Genomic DNA, 19551 nt, shown 5'->3' on the forward strand with positions numbered 1-19551 from the left:
ACAGCCCTGCTGTGTGAACCGCGTATCGCCTTGCGATTACTGCGGTGCACGCATCCTCGGGCTTGGACCCCTAATAACTAGAACTGCACACAGTTTCAACGGGGTCCAAGCCTCCCCTCGCAAGTCGTCCCCAGCAAACCGAGGAAATGTTCTATGTTGATTAGAGCGCCCCCTAAGGGCCTGTCTTTACCAAATTTGGCAGAGAGTCTCCGGGCGGATGGCGAAACAATCACAACTGGTTTGGTTTTGATAGTATTTACTGCGGCAGAGATATTGCAATTGCAAATTTCCCATTTAAATGCATTGACTTTGTCGACAAAACCAACAAACTTTAATTAAAGCGCCCCCTAATGGCAAATCCTTACCAAGTTTGGTATAAGGCCTCCGGTCATCATGCCAAACAATCAAGTTTGGTGTTGATACCACGTATTTTGGCCGAGATATGGCAAAGTCCGTTCATGAAAAACACATTTTTTAATATTTGTAGCGCCCCCTAATGGCCAATGTTTGTCAAATTTGTTACAGAGCCTCAGGGGGTCATAGCAAGTAATATTGTAAAGTTTGGCTTTGATAGCATTTATCTTGGCCGAGATATGGCAAAGCTTATATTTTCATAGTTAGCTACACAAATTTGTTTGTCCGTAATATGCGCAATTTTTATTCTATAAACAATCTTTATGCTAACTTTTGTCAGGTCGGTCTGGAGATGCTATGTGCAAAGTTTCGTGCTGATCCATTATACGGTCTAGGAGGAGTTCGAAAAAGTTGGTTTCCCATATATTGCGATTTTTCAGGCATAAAAGTCCAGGCGGAAGTGGGCGTGGCCTATATCACGAGTTTCAGTTAGATCCAGGGAACGCGTCGATATAAGTTTTTTTTTAATCGGATGTATGGTTTAGGAGTTATAGGGCAAAACGCGTTTTTGTGGTATAGCGCCACCTAGTGTCGTAAGTGGGGCAATATTTTGCGCCTGAGGTCTTTGCGGACTTTTGGACCAGTCCTGAAAATGGCGCGTCGCCACCATGTACGGTTTAGGCTGCAGCACCAGTTTTATGCGGAGAAGAAAAATAATGGATAATGGAAAATCCAAGCGAAAACAATAGGGTTCCACAGCCCTGCTGTGTGAACCGCGTATCGCCTTGCGATTACCGCGGTGCACGCATCCTCGGGCTTGGACACCTAAATATGGATAATGGAAAATCCTTACGAAAACAATAGGGTTCCACAGCCCTGCTGTGTGAACAGCTTATCGCTTGCGATTACTGCGGTGCACGCATCCTCGGGATTGGACCCCTAATAATGGATAATGGAAAATCCTTACAAAAACAATAGGGTTCCACAGCCCTGCTGTGTGAACCGCGTATCGCCTTGCGATTACCGCGGTGCACGCATCCTCGGGCTTGGACCCCTAAATAAAAAAACTAAGGATAGGTAGAACAGAAAAGATGGGTCTTCAGACGGGACTGAAAAATGGTGAGTGACTCAGAGATGCGGATCTCATGGGGGAGGGAGTTCCCGAGCCTGGGAGCTGCCCTGGAAAATGCTCTGTCCCCAAAACTGCGGAGCTTTGACTTGGGGACATAGAGGAGACCGGCTAAGGGGGATCTGAAGGACCGTCAAGGTTGGTAGGGGGAGAGGAGGACAGTGAGGTATGACGGGGCAAGGTGGTGTATGGCTTTGTAGGTGAGGACCAGGATTTTGTATATGATCCGGTGAGAAATGGGAAGCCAGTGTAGCTGTTTTAGGACCGGAGTGATGTGGTGCAAGGATGTGGAGCGGGTGATAAGTCGTGCGGCCAAGTTCTGAACCAGTTGGAGCCTTTTAATGGAGGTGGAGCTGATGCCGAGGCAGATTGACCTGGCAGCCATAACACAATTCCTCCCAGTATTGATAAAGCACAATACCCAACAGATGTAGAGACGCTGTCTTAATGCCGTCTATGAGCAATGGTCCTTGTACTATCTTTTCTGATGACATAGTCAATGGTATCAAAGTGTTTCTTCAATAGCTCCCAATCACACCACTGTATAAAGAAGACGTTTTTAAACCACTCTTCATACTCCTGGGTAGAGACAGGATATGGCTTTAAGCTCCACTCCACACGTCCTCTGGTAGCAACAAATTTCTCTTTTTCCTCGCATACTCTGAGAAAAATAAATTCCTCAGGAGATCTATTGAATCTATCTGCTTCCACACGATAGATTTGCCTTTCTTTGTAGCTATCCCACTGTTACATAAATAATCTCAGGAAACCTGGATTATCGAGATCCTGACAGGCTACAGCTCTAAAAAGATGCCAATCTTTTAAACCTAAAGTGTACTCTGTTCTAGCCTCAGACTTTAGCTCTGGGTCGACACTAGAACACACAGCTAAACTAACACAGCCATTACCATAGTCAATAGAATACACGTATCCATTGTCCCCCCTAACCTCAAAATTAGCCGTGCTACATTCAGCTATGCTTTAAGTAAATATCTCAGGACGACTTTTCTTCTTCAGCGGCGCATAACTCAATTGAAATGTAGTGGTAGGATCAGCAATACCTTCTCCAATGCTCCTTAAGCACTCTTGGTCATCAAATCCATGAGTATCCATTTCTAGGCAGCACAATTTTGTAGTTTAACGTACCTTAGGTAGCAGTACAGTTGAAACAAGAGGGAAAAAAAGTGACAAGTCTGGACTCGCCCTCGTTACTTAAAGGCTAAGAGCTGCCCCCTTAATGCAGGGTCACTGCTCTATCTGCTACCCATTGGTTCCCTAAGTTCATCACTCTTCACAAAATCTAGCTAAAGTGCAGTAATAGCATGGTTAAAACATGACTAATTGTCCTGGAAAACGCACACAGACTAACAACCTAATCACACAACCGTAGTAGTCAAACTTTTAAATACTTAATTCATTTACCGCCATTTTTCTTCTTTTATATAAATTGCACTAGATTTATTTCCATCAAATTTGACAAACTGCGCTCAGCTTCCTCTAGGGGGGGATTTCAGACCCCCACCTAATAGTCCACTCTAAGCAGGGGAAATTTTGACCCCCTCATATTAGTCCATCCTAAGCGGGGGATGTTTTGACCCCTCCCTGATAGACCATATGGCACATGCACGAGCGCGACGAGCGCGCGCAAAAGTCCACCCTTAGTGGGGGATTTGTTTTCACCCCTTTTTAGGGGGGAATAGGCAAATTTTTCCCCCCTCCCTATAATCATACTCCTATAACTACTGACAGGCTTTTGTGAAAATCATAACACAGCAGTTCTTTTTGTATTTGTAGCTCATCCATTTTGTTTTTGATCGATCTGGTGTTGGTGAGTAGGAGGCTTGGCAGTGTCTATCTGTGTGGTAGATTCCTTAGCCGGGCAGGCAGCCTTCCTTGCCTCCTGCAGCCAACAAGACCCCCGAGCGGCGGGGGGTGTAGTGGGTGTCCCCAGGCCTTCGCGGCGACAAAATGTAGTAGTAGTTCCTCAAAAATAGGTTAGTGAGCACTGTAATGGTTATGACCATATCAGTAACTATGTAACTACTTGGAAACTGGCTAAATATGCATGTGGCTTGCACAGTAAAAACGAGGCAGTCTTCGTCCTTGCCTTCCCTCCTGCAGCCGACGGGCGGGGGCGAAGACTTCCTGCCTAGGTTCTGACTATATTAAAATATGTAAAACCTAAGTATATAAGTCTGTAATAGCCCAGCATTCTCTACAGCTGTCCTGCCGCTAAAATAGTGTCTACACTTTGGTTTAAGCAGTTTAGAGTGGTTTGTTTATTTTTTTAACCATAGCAACACAGTACTAGTGCATGTCGGGAAATAGGAAGTAAAATTGCCATGCGGCAATCAGTAACAGGAATGTGTGAGCTCAACTAATTGTCTGTTCTTAAGCGGATCGCTTTTCCTTTTCCCCCTTTGTTAAGGCAACGTCTGTGAGTATTTCTCATCGTGTAACATTAGGTTATTGCTCATTGTTAGTTTGTAACCATATTGAGGCAGCTAAGAAGCTAATGGAGTTTCTTGGGAGTGTTATGCTGAATGGAAAATAGCCCATGACAGTGAAAAGACGCCAACACAGCTAACAAGGGACACAAGGATTGCTATCCTACGCAGCAACTCAATAGCAAGAGAAAAGCGGCTAACGCTACAGCTTCCTTCTCCTGATATTGAAAACGCAGTGAGTCCCAATGTCACAACGTAGCCACAGTAAAAACGGATATGGAGATAACCAGGCTGAGACTGTGCGTTCAAAAAGCAGTCGTTCATCTGGTACATCGTCCAGCTCAAAAATTAGCAAGGCCGTTGTCATGGCAAAAGCAAAGGCTGAAGCAGCACAAGCTAGAGCGGCACATGCACAAAGGGAAATTGAACTTAAAGTGGAGCAGGCACGAATTCAAGCTAATCTTGATGCTTTAAATGATGAAAAGGAAAAAGATGCTGCCATAGCAGAAGCAAACACTCTCGTGGCTGGTCTACAAGATATGGGCTTCGACGTTCACAGTGAGGCTAACAGCCCTGTCCCCCATTCAGTCAAAGATCAACGCGTTGCAGATGATGTGTCAGCACATGCCAGCCTATACAGCAAGGGTCCATCTTTCAAAAGGGGGAACGACTACGCTTCACCAACGTTTTATCCTTTACGAGGGTGTAAAGGATAAAACGTTGGTGAAGCGTAGTCGTAGACCAAGCAAAATAAAATTCCTTCAACACCCCACCCACTCAATGCAAGTAAAACCCAAGCTGCTGCTCCCGCTAACATCATACCACAGCAGGCTCCTCAGCCCCTTCAAACCAGTGGGGCACTGCCACAGCAAAGCTTCAATCAGCCTCTCAACTCGTCTCCAACTCCTCACCCTGATGGGAATCTCCTGCAACAGACCTTCAAAGCAGATCCCTCATCTCCGGCGCATCCGCCTGCTCACATCATGCCTTGTGGAGCTAGCTATAACCATTCTACATTCACTGGAGACCTCATCAAATATCTTGCTCGCAGCCGCCTGGTGACATCAGGCTTCACCACATATGATGACCAGCCAGTGAACTATTGGGCCTGGAAAACATCGTTCCTGAACGCTATCGCCGATCTAGACCTGCCTGCTGCAGGAGAACTTGACCTCCTCACTAAGTATCTGGGAAAAGAGTCAGCAGAACAAGTAAGAAGAATAAAAACAGTCAACATTAAGGATCCATCAACTGGACTAAACATGGCAAGGAGGCGCCTCGATGAAATATATGGCTCGCCAGAGGCCGTCAAGCAGGCTGTCTTCAACAAACTAGAAAACTTTCCAAAGTTCACAACAAAGGATCCACAGAGACTCAGGGATCTAGCCTACCTTTTATCAGAGCTACAAGCTGCCAAGGAAGACGGCTACCTTGCAGGCTTGTCATACTTGGACACCCCCAGAGGAATTAAGCCTATCATTGAGAAACTCCCATACAACTTACAAGAAAAGTGGCTTTACTTTGGTACAAGATACAAACAGGAACATTTGGTTGTCTTCCCACCTTTCTCCGTGCTGGTACACTTGATCGCCACAGAGGCAAGGGCTCGCATAGACCCAAGCTTTAACCTCTTCATGCAAGCTCCAGAAGAGAGAGAGAGTAAGTGGGAGAGGCCTACAAAGACATCTGTGTATGTTCACCAGACACAAGTCTCAGGAACTGCAAAGGCTGAGTGTGGACATTGTATTGATCCAGATAAACACTGCCCTCTCCATAAAAAGCCCCATCCTCTTAGGAAATGCAGGGGCTTCCGTGAGAAGAGCATAAAGGATCGCAAACAGCTTTTGAAAGAGCATCACATCTGCTTTCACTGTTGCTCCTCTACAGAGCATCTTGCAAAGAACTGCACCGCTGAGATAAGATGTACATGTAGTGTGAGAGTACTGCTCATGTGAGAGTACTGCTCATGTGACAGCGCTTCACCCCTACCCACCTACCTGGAAACCTAAACTGTTCTCCTCCACTTCAGAGGACGGCGGGGAGGAGGACAGAGAAGACATACAGTTGGTCATGTCGACATGCACACAAGTAAGTGGTGAAGGACTGAGTGCCAGAGCATGTGCTAAGATCTGCCTCGTCAGTGTGTTCCCTAACGGACGCAGGGAGGAGTCTAAGGGAATGTACACCATACTGGACGAGCAAAGCAACCACTCCCTGGCGCGGTCAGAGTTCTTCAAGGTTTTTAAGATCTCCGGAAGTCCCTACCCATATACACTCAAGACTTGTACGGGACGTACAGAGACAGTGGGGAGGAGAGCCAGCGGCTACACTGTATATCCGGTGGACAAGAAAGTAAGCATTCGTCTGACTACACTCCTCGAGTGCAACCAAATCCCTAACAATCATGATGAGATTCATACGCCGGAAGCAGCCTACCATCATGCCCACCTGAAGCATATTGCCAACAAGATTCCCCCTCTAGATCCAGACGCCAAAATACTCCGCTTACTTGGCAGGGACATCTTACAGGCTCACAAGGTCCGAGAGCAGATAAGTGGCCCAGGAGATACAACGTTTGCTCAAAGGCTCGACCTAGGATGGGTCGTAGTCGGTGATGTGTGCCTTGGAGGTGCTCACAGACCACTCGAGGCGAGGAGTTACAAAACAGCCATCTTAGAGAACGGTCGTACGAGTCATCTTCAGCCATGTCGCAATCAGATCAGAGTAAAAGAGGTATTTGATCAAGTGCCTAGACATCAGCATCATCCAGCATTGACCTCCACCCATGACCCAGCGATGCTCGTTGAAGACTACTTGGGCCAAACTGTCTTCACTCGTACTCCTGAAGACAACAGACTGGCTCCATCCATGGAGGATCTGGAGTTTCTAAAGATAATGGAAGCTGAATGTTACCAGGACAGCTCCAAAAGTTGGGTTGCACCTTTACCCTTTCGGGCTGCCTAACAACAGGAAACAGGCCTTTGACCGTCTTACTCACTCCGACTCTCATTGGAAAAACGACCACAGATGAAAGCCGACTGAGTTTATGGAGAAGATGCTGAAGAAAGCACACGCAGAAGTTGCCCCGCCATTGCAGCCTGGGCAAGAGTGTTGGTACCTGCCCTTGTTCGGTGTGTATCATCCTAGGAAGCCAGATAAGATCTGTGTAGTTTTCGACATCAGCGCATCACATGAAGGAGTGTCGCTCAACGATGTCTTGCTCACTGGCTTTGACCTTAATAATAGCCTGCCCATGTGTTCTCATGAGGTTCAGGAAGGAACAAGTGGCAGTCACCGCCGACATTGAGCACCTTGTCCACTGCTTTGTCGTTAAGGAGGACCACCGGGACTTTCTTCGCTTCCTGGGGTATAAGAACAACAACACTACCTCGGACATTGTGGAATACAGAATGCGGGTTCACCTTTTTGGGAACAGTCCCTCGCCTGCCGTTGCAGTATACGGTCTACGACGGGCAGCTAAGGAAGCAGAAGCCAACTATGGCAGCGAACAAGGCTCACCCCATCATCATTCCTGGCCGGCATCATCTTGCAACCCTGCTTGTGTCTCACTATCACGAAGCAGTGAGGAGACACAAGGAAGACATCTGACCAAAGGTGCCATTCAAGCGGCAGGATTCTGGCTGGTGGGAGCTAAACGCTGCATCAGTAGTCTTCTACACATGTGCATTACTTGTAGAAAGCTAAGGGGAAAGACCGGGCATCAGCAAATGGCAGCTTTGCCAGCAGAACGGCTACAGGTAGCATCTCCTTTTACCTACGTAGGTGTTGACGTCTTTGGACCATGGGACACCGTCTTACTCCGCACATGAGGAGGAGTCACCAACTCAAAACGATGGGCTGTGATGTTCTCATGTATGTGTTCAAGAGCAGTCCATATCAAGGTAATTGAAGCAATGAGCACCAGCAGCTTTATCAACGTCTTGAGAAGGTTTTTTGCAGTCAGGGGCCCTGCAAAAAATATCCACTTTGAGTGCAGAACTAACTTCATCGGCGCTTCTCGTGAGCTGGAGATGGACAAGTCTAATCCAGGCTTCAACAGTGTGGAAGAGTACCTGGACACACAAAGCTGTACCTGGGTATTTAACCCGCTTCACCCGTTTCATATGGGTGGCGCGTGGGAACGAATGATTGGCATTGCCCGCCGTATTTTGGACTGCATGCTGCTTGAGCAGCGGAGGTCTCACCTGACACACGAGGTCTTGACCACACTCATGGCCGAGGTAGCTGCAATCATGAATGCTAGACCGCTCATCCCAGTGTCATCGGATCCTGAATCGCCCCTCATCCTTACTCCAGCAATGCTCCTGACTCTCAAGACTGGCTCTGCACCTCCTCCTCCAACTGGAAGCTTTGAGGAAGCACATCTCATCAGAGAGGAGTGGAAGCGGGTACAGGGCCTAGCAGAAATGTTTTGGAACAGGTGGAAACACGAATATCTTAAAACACTGCAGCTTCGACACAAGTGGCAAGGAAAAAGACCTAACCTCCAAGAACGAGACATAGTTCTCCTGAAAGACAATCAGGCAAAGAGAAATCAATGGCCTATGGGCATCATCACAAGAACCTTTCCAGGAGAAGATGGATTAGTCCAAAAGGTCAAAGTTGGAGTCACAAAGGATGGAACCAGAAAGACTTTCTCTCAGCCCATTACAGAAGTGGTTCTGCTTCTTTCTCCAAAGACTTATTCTGTTAATTAATGTGGGCTCTTTAAAGACCCCAAGCGTGGAGTGTCATGCCGCTAAAATAGTGTCCATTATTTGGGTTAAGCACTTTAGAGTGGTTTGTCTATTTCTGTAACCATAGCAACACAGTACCAGTGCATGTTGGGAAATAGGAAGTAAAATTTCCAATGCCGCAATCAGTTACAGAAATGTGTGAGCTCAACTAGTTGTCTGTTCTTAAGCGGATCGCTTTTCCTTCTCCCCCTTTGCTAAGGCAACGTCTGTGATTATTTCTCATCGTGTAACTTAGGTCATTGCTCATTGTTAGTTTGTAACCATATTGAGGCAGCTAAGAAGCTAATTCGTTTTTGCTAGCTATAACTGTGTTATATGTATGATATAGGTTACAGCGCCATGCAAGCTAAGCGGCGCTATTTACACTAATATTGTGCATTTTGGTTTGGTTTATAATAAAGACTTCTCATTGTATTGTATTGCAGTTTCGCAAAATTCCCAGTAAACTTCATGGAAATGAATCAACTGTGTCCTGGAGTTTCTTGGGAGTGTTTAAGCTGAAAGGAAAATAGCCCATGACAACAGCCTTGTAATTCAGTGTATTTTTGTAAAAAATTACCATTTCCAATTCAGTGAAAACACAGTAAGTGTTGCTTTACAATGTAGATTCATTAGAACAGTTAACATCTTTTCAACATAAAGATGTTCAACAATATCAGAATCAATTTTCTGTGCAAATTAGTCTTCACAGATATCCAAACTTTGAAAATATTAAACAATAAATAAAAATAGAAAAGGGAAAGAATAAAATAAAATGAAACACACTTTCCAATGATATCCTCCTCTAGTTTTTCCTTTGTAAAATATTTCATATGACTTTCATCCTATTCCTATATTCCATAATGGGTCCTTAGTAACATTTGGGCATAGAAAGTGGTTATATTTTAACTAATCTGATCATGTTCTGGTTATTCACACACAGTGGTACAACAGCTTCAATGTGGCTTCCACACTGACTGCATCAATCTCTTGGACACTACTGGCTCTGCAACTGACACTAAATGGAATTGTTTAAGTTGTCATATTTCTCAGCAAAAATGTCCCCCTTTTACAAAGCTAATCAAGATGTGATCAAGTCAGTTTCATTAATGTAGTGCTAAATCATCTGGCATCAATAATTATCTGAGTCATTTTTCATATATATTCTTTAGCAATCTTTAATTGGCAGCAAACTGGACTAGTGGCTGCTGCTAAGGAGCTACAAGAAAACGTATGATTTATAAACATAAACACTGGTTTGCAGGCAACATTGTATTATGTTTTGCATGACCGCTAGCATCCTGCACTGCTCCTAACTAGCTTAGCTTACCCATTCATCGTCTTTAGTTGGCGTTTCACTCTTAAACTGTGTGCTGGTTTTAATGAAAAAATTATGTATTTTACTTTAGTAGTTTAGTTGATTAGAACTTAATTATGTCATAACAACCAGACTGCAGTCTGTGAATGGGCCGCATGAATGTAAAGAACGGATAAGGAGGAATATATTTCAACTTTGATTTCAACCCCATACCACGACTGAACACCGCAGGCCCTCACAACAACAAAAAAACAGACCCACACGAAATTCTCTTGGTGCTCCCGATAAGCCAACTCGGGCCTGAACACAGCTACTTTTAAGCATTATGAAAAACTTTTATATCAACAGGTTTTTGAATATGAACAAACAGTGAAAGTAAACAGCTTAGTCGGAATATTGTCTTTTTGGGAAAGACCTGAATAATATGTCCATGTAAACGTAGTCTACGTTGCACATGCACACATGCAGATACTATTCAGTTTTTTCATCTCTACCACATTTTTTGCCTTGTGAAGACCTTCAGTTCTGATGTTTACATCAGAATTAGGTGTTTGGGAGAGTAAATGACAAAGGCAGCTGTTCAAGTGTTATAACATCTGGTAGGCTACAACGTCAAAATATGAAAATACTTGTGCTTTGAAATAGGTAGAAGTCTAATTTCGTCAAAGCCACAGCACAAGCTGTCAACCCACAGCACAATGTTTACAGACTGAACAATAGGTGTTTGTATGTTTCTCCTCCTCAGCCACAACCTGCTAGACTCCAAGATCAACACTGTATTGTCCATGTGCCAGGACACCAACCTCTTGAATCCTGTCCATGGCATCGTCCAGAGTGTGGTGTACCATGAGGAGTCACCCCCCCAGTACCAGCCCTCCTACTTACAAAGTAATATATTACATTTGACTTTTTCACATTCTGTGGAGGCCAAGCATGTTAAAAATACTGGAAATAGGGGAGATAGGGAGGTATGCTATGAAACAAAGGTCCCAAGGCCTTTTTGTTACAGAAATGTTGAATGAGCTGTAACCACTTGGCGACAAAGTCTATCCGAGGCCAAATTCAATTCAATTCAATTCAAATTTATTGTCATTGCACTGTCACAAGTACAAGCAACGAAATGTGATTTACATCTATCCAGAATTGCTATACAGGGTATAAATATTGTATATAATTTTATCTATAAGCAAATGTAATAGTAAGGAACTTTAAAATTATGTGTAAAAATATAAATATAAATATGGGAACTCTATGACAGATTATACAGATTATACAGAGTATAAAGTATATGTATAGGCAAAAAAAAGTAAATAATTGTAAGGGACTATAAAATGTAGTGTATAAATATGGATATAGGAGGTCTATGCACAGATTATACATAATCATAAATATATATATATATATATATATATATATATATATATATATATATATATATATATATATATATATATATATATATATATATATATATATATATAAATAGGAAGTTACCTAAAACTGTGACAGTTATTTTAAATTGATAACAGCTCTGTGCCTTTGTAAGTAAGCATATTACCTATTTCTTCCATGTCCCCTCTCCTCCTCCCTCCTTATCTCTCCCTTCTTTCCATCTCTGTAATTTTACAGGCTTTGGCTTTAATGGACTTTGGAGGTTTGCCGGGCCATTCTCTAAGGTATGAATGATTCTTTTCTCCTGCCATTGAATGTAAATTTACAGAATAAAGCACACTGTACTAGATATACAAAACACATTTTATTACAAAAATCATCCCACTCCTCACGATTTCATGAAATTATTATTTATAATCAAGAAGGTAAGAACATGCAATTTTAGAGTAATGGTAACTTTGTTGGCAACATTTGTAGTATTTATTACTATAAGCACTTACTTTCCTTGCCACTGTCGCACTGTTGCTTGCTCTGTAGGAAACTACTGCAACTGTTGGGTCCTTGTGGATTCTGGAGTGTGGTCTAGACCTGCTCTATCTGTAAAGTGTCTTTTATTTTTATAAAATTAAAAATCGTTTATAAAATTGAATTGAATTGACTTGAAATTGAATTGAAATATCTCCAGGGGTTTGGTAGTGTAATACTAGCAATTATTTATAATATTATTTATTATATTTGAAACTAAACCTTAATTTGGACACCATCTGAAAACAGTGGGACTTTTTTGTGTCTAAGTGACTGATGGGAACAGCATTTTTTTTTAAATTATTGTTAAACAAGGCTCCAACAAAACAAGCTGCAATGGAATGTTAATAAGCAATTGCTTACTTTCAATTTGCTTCCACTAAAAGTGCTGGTTTTTCCACTGACATGCTCAAGTTATTATTCTAAGTAGGGCTGGACAATTATGGCCAAAAAGATAATCATGAATCTTTGATCAATACTGTGATCACGATTAATTATCACAATTATTTGTTGATTTTAACCAAAACAAATGTAATTGTCACACAGGCTATTTAAAACTGCTTTCACATCCATATCATGCTACATTCTTCTTAAGTTGAAGTTGTATGTTATAGACATACAGCTGCAACACATATAAATGATAATTAGTTATCTAAAATAAGTAGCGTAGAATATTTTTTTTATTTTTAAATGTATCTCTGAGAAAGCTCCTTCACTTGTTTTCAACAATAACTGATTTAAAGAGCAAGAGAGAGATGGAGTGCGATGGACGTACTCACAAATTGACGGCTGACTCATTATAAATGGGTCCAGCACGGGTCGAATGGCAGGTTAGCGGAATTACACATGTTGTGTGTATGAAATGTCTGTATCTTCACTGCGCTGCAATTTTAGGGACTATCATTTTTCTGGCCATGGGTCAAATCTCTCGCCCAGGTCCAGCAGGCTCTGTCTCACACGCTATTACTCTACAAACTGCATTCAATAACTTCTTCTGTTTTTTTGGGCCGTCGCGGCCGCAATATCAGAGTTTCCAATGGAAACACCGGTACAAATACAGGTTTGCCTCTAATGCTTAACAATATACAGCTGTGTTAATAACAATTGAAACTGTAGCTTTACAGAAGAAATGCGTCATGTAGCGCAAAATTAAACTATATTGATATAAACAACATTGCCGCAGATGCGAGGACATTAGAATGCGAGGACTGTTGAATTTTCCTCACGTTACTCTGTCCTCTGTGACTTTCTAAATCTACAAACTAAGCTGCGTGGTGCAGGGAACAACTCTGACTGGCACATAATCAGACAATGGTTTACGGAGCGGTAGATGGGCTTTGCAAAAACAGAGCGTTCTATGAAATGAGGCATTAAAAAAATTGCTCGATCATGCAAATTTGATCGTGGGAAGTCAAAATTGTGAATAAAATTTGATTAATTGTCCAGCCCAGTTATCTCCTCATTTAGAATAAGGAAATGCCGAGTTATCCACAACTTAAAATCATTAATGCCATCGAGCAGGCAGTTTAGTGCCATTGGGTTTCATAGGCAGATAAATTTGCAGCTCATCTGCATAACAATGAAATGACAGGTTGCGCTTGTCGATTATAGCCCCTAATGGCAACATATATAAAGAGAACAGGATAGGGCCAAGAATTGAACCCTGGGGCACCCTGCAATAGAGAGGAGCAGATGATGAGAAAAAATCACCCATTGTGACAGAGAAACTCCTATTAGTCAAATAAGAGCTAAACAATTTACAGTGAGGAAAATAAGTATTTGAACACCCTGCTATTTTGCAAGTTCTTCCACTTAGAAATCAGGGAGGGGTCTGAAATTGTCATCGTAGGTGCCTGTCCACTGTGAGAGACATAATCTAAAAAATATCCAGAAATCAAAATGTATGATTTTTTTAACTATATATTTGTATGATACAGCTGCAGATAAGTATTTGAACACCTGATAAAATCAATGTTAAGATTTGGTACAGCAGCCTTTGTTTGCAATTACAGAAGTCAAACATTTCCTGTAGTTTTTCACCAGGTTTGCACACACTGCAGGAGGGATTTTGGCCCACTCCTCCACACAGATCTTCTGTAGATCGGTCAGGTTTCTGGGCTGTCGCTGAGAAACACAGAGTTTGAGCTCCCTCCAAATATTATCTACTGGGTTTAGGTCTGGAGACTGGCTAGACCATGCCAGAACCTGTATATGCTTCTTACAGAGCCACTCCTTGGTTATCCTGGCTGTGTGCTTCGGGTCATTAGGCTCGTTCGAGATGAGCCAGGTCTGCGCAGAATCGATCACCGGCGATCGGCGCCCTTTGCATGCCGGTTAGATTTGTGTCTAACTTGATCCCAACTTGCAATGACGTCATGCACACGTGGGCAACGGAAATCTCAAGAGAGCAAGGTGGTCGCAGTTCTGAGACGCAGGCGGCGCAGTTGCTTTTCACCTACTGCATGAGCCAGGCGGACCCAGAGCATGCTGGCAATGCTGGCTTCTCAGCTGATTTAACACCTGATTGGTTTACAACATGATGACGTCTTATATACATTTTTTATTGTTTTTGAATCGGAGGGATTTCAATTGCTATTTGTCTGATTTAAAGACTTGTTCTGTACAGAACACATGTTGTGTGGCTGATAGTTACGTTTAGAAGTCAGATACTAAATCCGTTCAGATCACGGATCATCTACAGTGTGTTGTTAATAAAAATCACCAACAGATTGCATGTAGAGCATTATGACAGCTACTTAGTCATAATTAACTGTACAAAAGACTGTGTACATGCTGATATGTTGGTCCGATTATATTTTATTAAATCGGAATCGCACTACAGTGTTTTTGTCACTTCCTGTCCAGCCTAAAGACGGCTAAAATCGGCTGGAAACTGTCCGACTTTACCGCAGCTTTTTGTCCCCGCTCCCGCTGCTGCCGCGGCTCTCGTCTGCTTCACAGGCGAGACGCAGTTCATCTCAAACGAGCCTACTGTCATGTTGGAAGACCCAGCCTCAACCCATCTTCAATGTTCTACCTGAGGGAAGGAGGTTGTTCCCCAAAATCTTGCAATACATGGCCCCAGTCCTCTTGTCATAATACAGTGCAGTTGCCCTGTCCAATGTGCAGAAAAACACCCCCAAAGCATGATGCTACCACCCCATGCTACACAGTAGGGATGGTGTTCCTGGGATGGTACTCATCATTCTTCTTCCTCCAAACATTGTTAATGGAATTATGACAGTTTTCTATTTTGGTCTCAACTGACCACATGACTTTCTCCCATGACTCCTCTGGATCATCCATATGGTCATTGGCAAACTTAAGACGGGCCTTGACATGTGCTGGTTTAAGCAGGGGAACCTTCCGTGTCATGCATGATTTCAAACCATGACGTCTTAGTGTATTACCAACAGTTACCTTGGAAACGGTGGTCCCAGCTCCTTTCAGGTCATTGACCAGCTCCTCCAGTGTAGTTCTGGGATGATTTCTCACCTTTCTAAGGATCACTGAGACCCCACGAGATCTTGCATGGAGCCCCAGTCCGAGGGAGAATAACAGTCATGTTTAGCTTCTTCCATTTTCTAATGATTGCTCCAACAGTGGACCTTTTTTCACCAAGCTGCTTGGCAATTTCCCCGTAGCCCTTTCCAGCCTTGTGGAGGTGTACAATTTTGTCTATAGTGTCTTTGGACAGCTCTTTGGTCTTGGCCATGTTGGTAGTTGGATTCTTACTGATTGTATGGGGTGGACAGGTGTCTTTATGCAGCTAACAACCTCAAACAGGTGCATCTAATTTAGGATAATACATGGAGTGGAGGTGGACATTTTGAAGACAGACTAACAGTTGTTTTAGGGTCAGAATTGTAGCTGATTGACAGGTGTTCAAATACTTATTTGCAGCTGTATCATACAAATAAATAGTTCAAAAGTCATACATTGTGATTTCTGTATTTTTTTATTAGATTATGTCCCTCACAGTGTCTCTCACAGACTAGAAAAGCGCTATATAAATACAGCACATTTACATTTACAGTGGACATGCACCTGCGATTACAATTTCGGGCCCCTCCATGATTTCTAAGTGGGAGAACTTGCACAATAGCAGGGTGTTCAAATACTTATTTTCCTCACTGTAAGTGCAGAGCCTTGAATGCCTACAAAATGCTTAAGGCGTGCAAGGACTGCAAGGTCCACTGTATCAAAAGCTGCTGTCAGGTCCAACAGCACTAATACAGTAGGATCCCCAGCCTCTACAGACAATGCTATATCACTGTGAACTCTTAGCAGCGCCAACTCAGTGCTGTGACGCGATTTAAAACCAGATAAAAAATTTTCACAACACTGAGTTCTGTTGTAGAAAGACTTGTAACTGATTAAAAACAACTTTTTCCAGCACCTTTAGATAGGGCAGATGTGAGACTGGTCTTAAATTGGACAACACATTGGGGTTAAGATTAGTAGTTTAAAAGTTAACTGTTCACACAATACAGTAACATGAGCTACTTAAATTGACTGGATACATAGTTAAATGTCATTTGCTCTTACCAGTGTATGAATCAAGTTGTTTTCAGATAATACAAATTAAATAAATTTCATAAGATGTTGACATGAACAAGGTGTTGATATTGTGTAATAAGGCAAGTGTTGTCTTGCAGTGGTTAAATATAAATAATTCAGCAGTGTTCACCTAGTCAACGCTGTCTTTAGGCTTTGCAATTTCAGTCCATCAGTCCACCATCAGTCTAACATTTTTATTCTTCTCTGCAACCCCCACTCACATCTGCAGCAAACACAGATACCGGACTATGCCGAGCTGATCGTCAAGTTTCTGGAGGCTTTGGTTGATAGCTACCTGCCAGCAGCTGATGAGGAGCGAGGGGAAGAGCAGCTGAGGACGCCCACCTCCCCCTACCCCCCAATCAGCCAGAGCCAGCTCAGCATCACTGCCAACCTTAACCTGTCCAACTCCATGACCTCACTTGCCACCTCGCAACACTCACCAGGTCCCCCCCTCTCTCACTCTCACACACACCATTCAAAATATTTGTTTCCATGTCTCACTTTGGGATATAGTAGCTCCTCAATTGCCAGACATGCTTTTCTAGCCTCCACCACCCTGCATGAAAGTTGGGCAGTATATATATATTTGATTATTATAAAAACAATATGAAATTGTATTGTATATATTAATAGTATAAGATAGTAAAAAACAACTGCACTACCGCAAATTGTTCGTTGGCCTGGGCTGCTACTGCCTAAACGTTTAGCTTCCTTTCTAATTCAGCCCAGCCTAGTCTCGCATTACCAGACCTATCTCCACAGTAAAGTTGATGACGTCCTATTGTGCAGCTGCTGGTGTCGGAAAGTAAACAAAGAAGAAGACGGTACAAAGATGCTAACCTAAATCTAACTGCAGAGCCAACGTTACCCACCCCCCTTTCTTTTGTGAGAGACAATTCCAAAATCCTTGGACAAATTCATAGACTGGCAAGAGACTCGTTGTTTGTTACAACTGACGTTTCAGCCGGTTCTTGGATTTTGAACTGTTGCACCTGTAAAACGGCCTGCAAGAATGTTTTCCTCTGCACAAATGGAGGGGGAGTCGAGGTTTGCCAAGGGAGGCAGAGCTGTAACGCTTCATCATCCTTCCTCTTGGCCCCACACCTGCGTTGCATGAAGGCTAACGCAGAGCCAATGATACTCTCTGGAGAGATGCATGTCGACGTTTTCATCCCTCTCTTTGTCTGACAGGTTGACGAGGTTCCTGAAGAACCATTGTTCCAAACACGTTTCCCGTTTCCTAGACCGTGCAGCACTGAACACGGAGGAACAAGTCAGAGATGACCGTAATTTCCGCCAGTGAAACTGGGTCCTGCGTCTTCCCGTTCTTGTCACATATCTCCGCATGGTATGCGGTGACGAGCGAGAGGACGTTGAGTGCTCTGGCTGAGAGTGGCTTACAAGCCTTCTTGGTCAGGGCTGACTAAAGCCAGTCCAACTTAATATCAGTGTAGGACTCTGGGATGACACTGTCGACACAGGGTGAATGTGTGCTGCAACCAATGGCTCCATCTGAAGCATACGCAGATGATCCAGCACCTCCATCTCTGGGTGTTGGCCTTTTTCTGCTAAACAATGGTCTTTTCATGGTCGTGCCACCCGTCCTCTCATCTTTATTCCTAAGAGCTGCAAAGGAGCTGGGCCACAACTCGTCCTTATCTTTGTCTTCCCCATAGTCCTGTTCAAGGATGTCTTTCTCGTGGGGAAAACACAGAACACCAGTAGCCTCTGGTGTCTTGTCCACCACATCTTCCTTCTCCTCCACGGGCTCGACATCTTGGTTGCCGGTGGGGAAATAAGGGTCATATCCAGACAGCTAGCTTGGTGTGCTAGCCGTCTGCAGACTTTCAAGAGTAAACATGTCGACATGAGCCAACTCAAACAGACTTGGTGTGAATTGTTGCTCGAGATTTTATTTCCACAGCAACAAGCATGCAAGTTCACGTTACCCCTGGTGTGAGAAATGTTGGTCTCTATTCCGAGTGAGCTGGTGTGCAGGTGGGAGTGGAGCTGCTAGCTGGTATGCTAACCGAACAGCCGAGCTCTTGGCGAGACTTAAACAACCGTCCAGAAGAGCCAAGATAAAAAGAAAAAACACCACGTCAGATATGGTATGACAGTTAAGCCATCTAACCTTCATGCGAGATATGGTCCAGGTGGGAAGAGGTTTTTGAATGACGCTGTGCCATTTGCACACACTAGTAATGGAAGGTGGCACTACCTGGTGCGAAAGGACAAGTGTTCACCAGAAAATCAGGATCGGCATAATGAGAAGTCCTTCTGAGGGTCGCAGTGAAGCGTGATTTATGCTTCTGCATTAAATCTACGCTGTGGGTACGTACATAGGTTCGTGGAGATACCCCCCCTACGCTGTAGCCTGACGTGCACCTCTATACTCTATAAGTTGCGTGATTCTCATTGCTCAGCCGTGGCTTGTTAGCGTTGCATTTCCTGGTTCTCCTTCTCCATAAACAACATGAAATCAAGGAGATGGTTAACTTTTCCTGCTAAAGATTTCTGATCACTTGTTTCTTCCACTAGGCCCCTTGAGTCCCTACTTGCTCTGAGGCTTTGCTCTACCACGTATGAATTGGGGTGTTTCCTTATACGGGCCTTCCTTATACGATACATTTTCAAAAAATTATGGAATATAAGTAAGGGGGCTAAGTCCAGTTAATTTGATTAGTATAAACAGGGCGCAATGATAACTTGTTTCCCAAGGAGGACATTTTGCTCCTAAGTCGAAAAAAAAGAAAAATATAAATGTACTGTATATTAAAAATATAACTGCTGCTATTGTTGTACAATAATACAATAGTGGTATCAATACATAAATGTTATGAAGTGTAATGTTTTCTATTTTAAAATATGTATCAATAAATTGTCAGGGATATTGAATATACAGTAATAGTGTAAGGGACCACCCATACAGTTTGGCATGCATGTGAACCCGAATTAATTGCATAATTAACTAGCTTGTTGCCTGGGCAAGTCTGATAGAGCGGCAGCCTGTTTTGGGTGAATCCAGCACAGCCTGACTTTGTTAAAGGAGATACCATTAACGCTAGCTTCACAGTGTAGCACGTA

General features: G+C 43.2%; 1 protein-coding gene across 3 annotated transcripts in view; it reads left to right on the forward strand.

Annotated features, from left to right (window-relative positions):
- Positions 1 to 19551, forward strand: part of nf1a (neurofibromin 1a) — a 204789-nt gene that overhangs the window by 182650 nt on the left and 2588 nt on the right. For all 3 annotated transcript variants that reach the window (XM_034866988.1, XM_034866990.1, XM_034866989.1), the window contains 3 exons: positions 10730 to 10872; positions 11614 to 11660; positions 16691 to 16907. In XM_034866988.1, coding sequence (XP_034722879.1) covers positions 10730 to 10872; positions 11614 to 11660; positions 16691 to 16907 — 407 coding nt within the window. The remainder of the gene's footprint in view (positions 1 to 10729; positions 10873 to 11613; positions 11661 to 16690; positions 16908 to 19551) is intronic.

Source organism: Etheostoma cragini, chromosome 3, assembly GCF_013103735.1.
Source record: "Etheostoma cragini isolate CJK2018 chromosome 3, CSU_Ecrag_1.0, whole genome shotgun sequence".
Classification (NCBI taxonomy): domain Eukaryota; kingdom Metazoa; phylum Chordata; class Actinopteri; order Perciformes; family Percidae; genus Etheostoma; species Etheostoma cragini.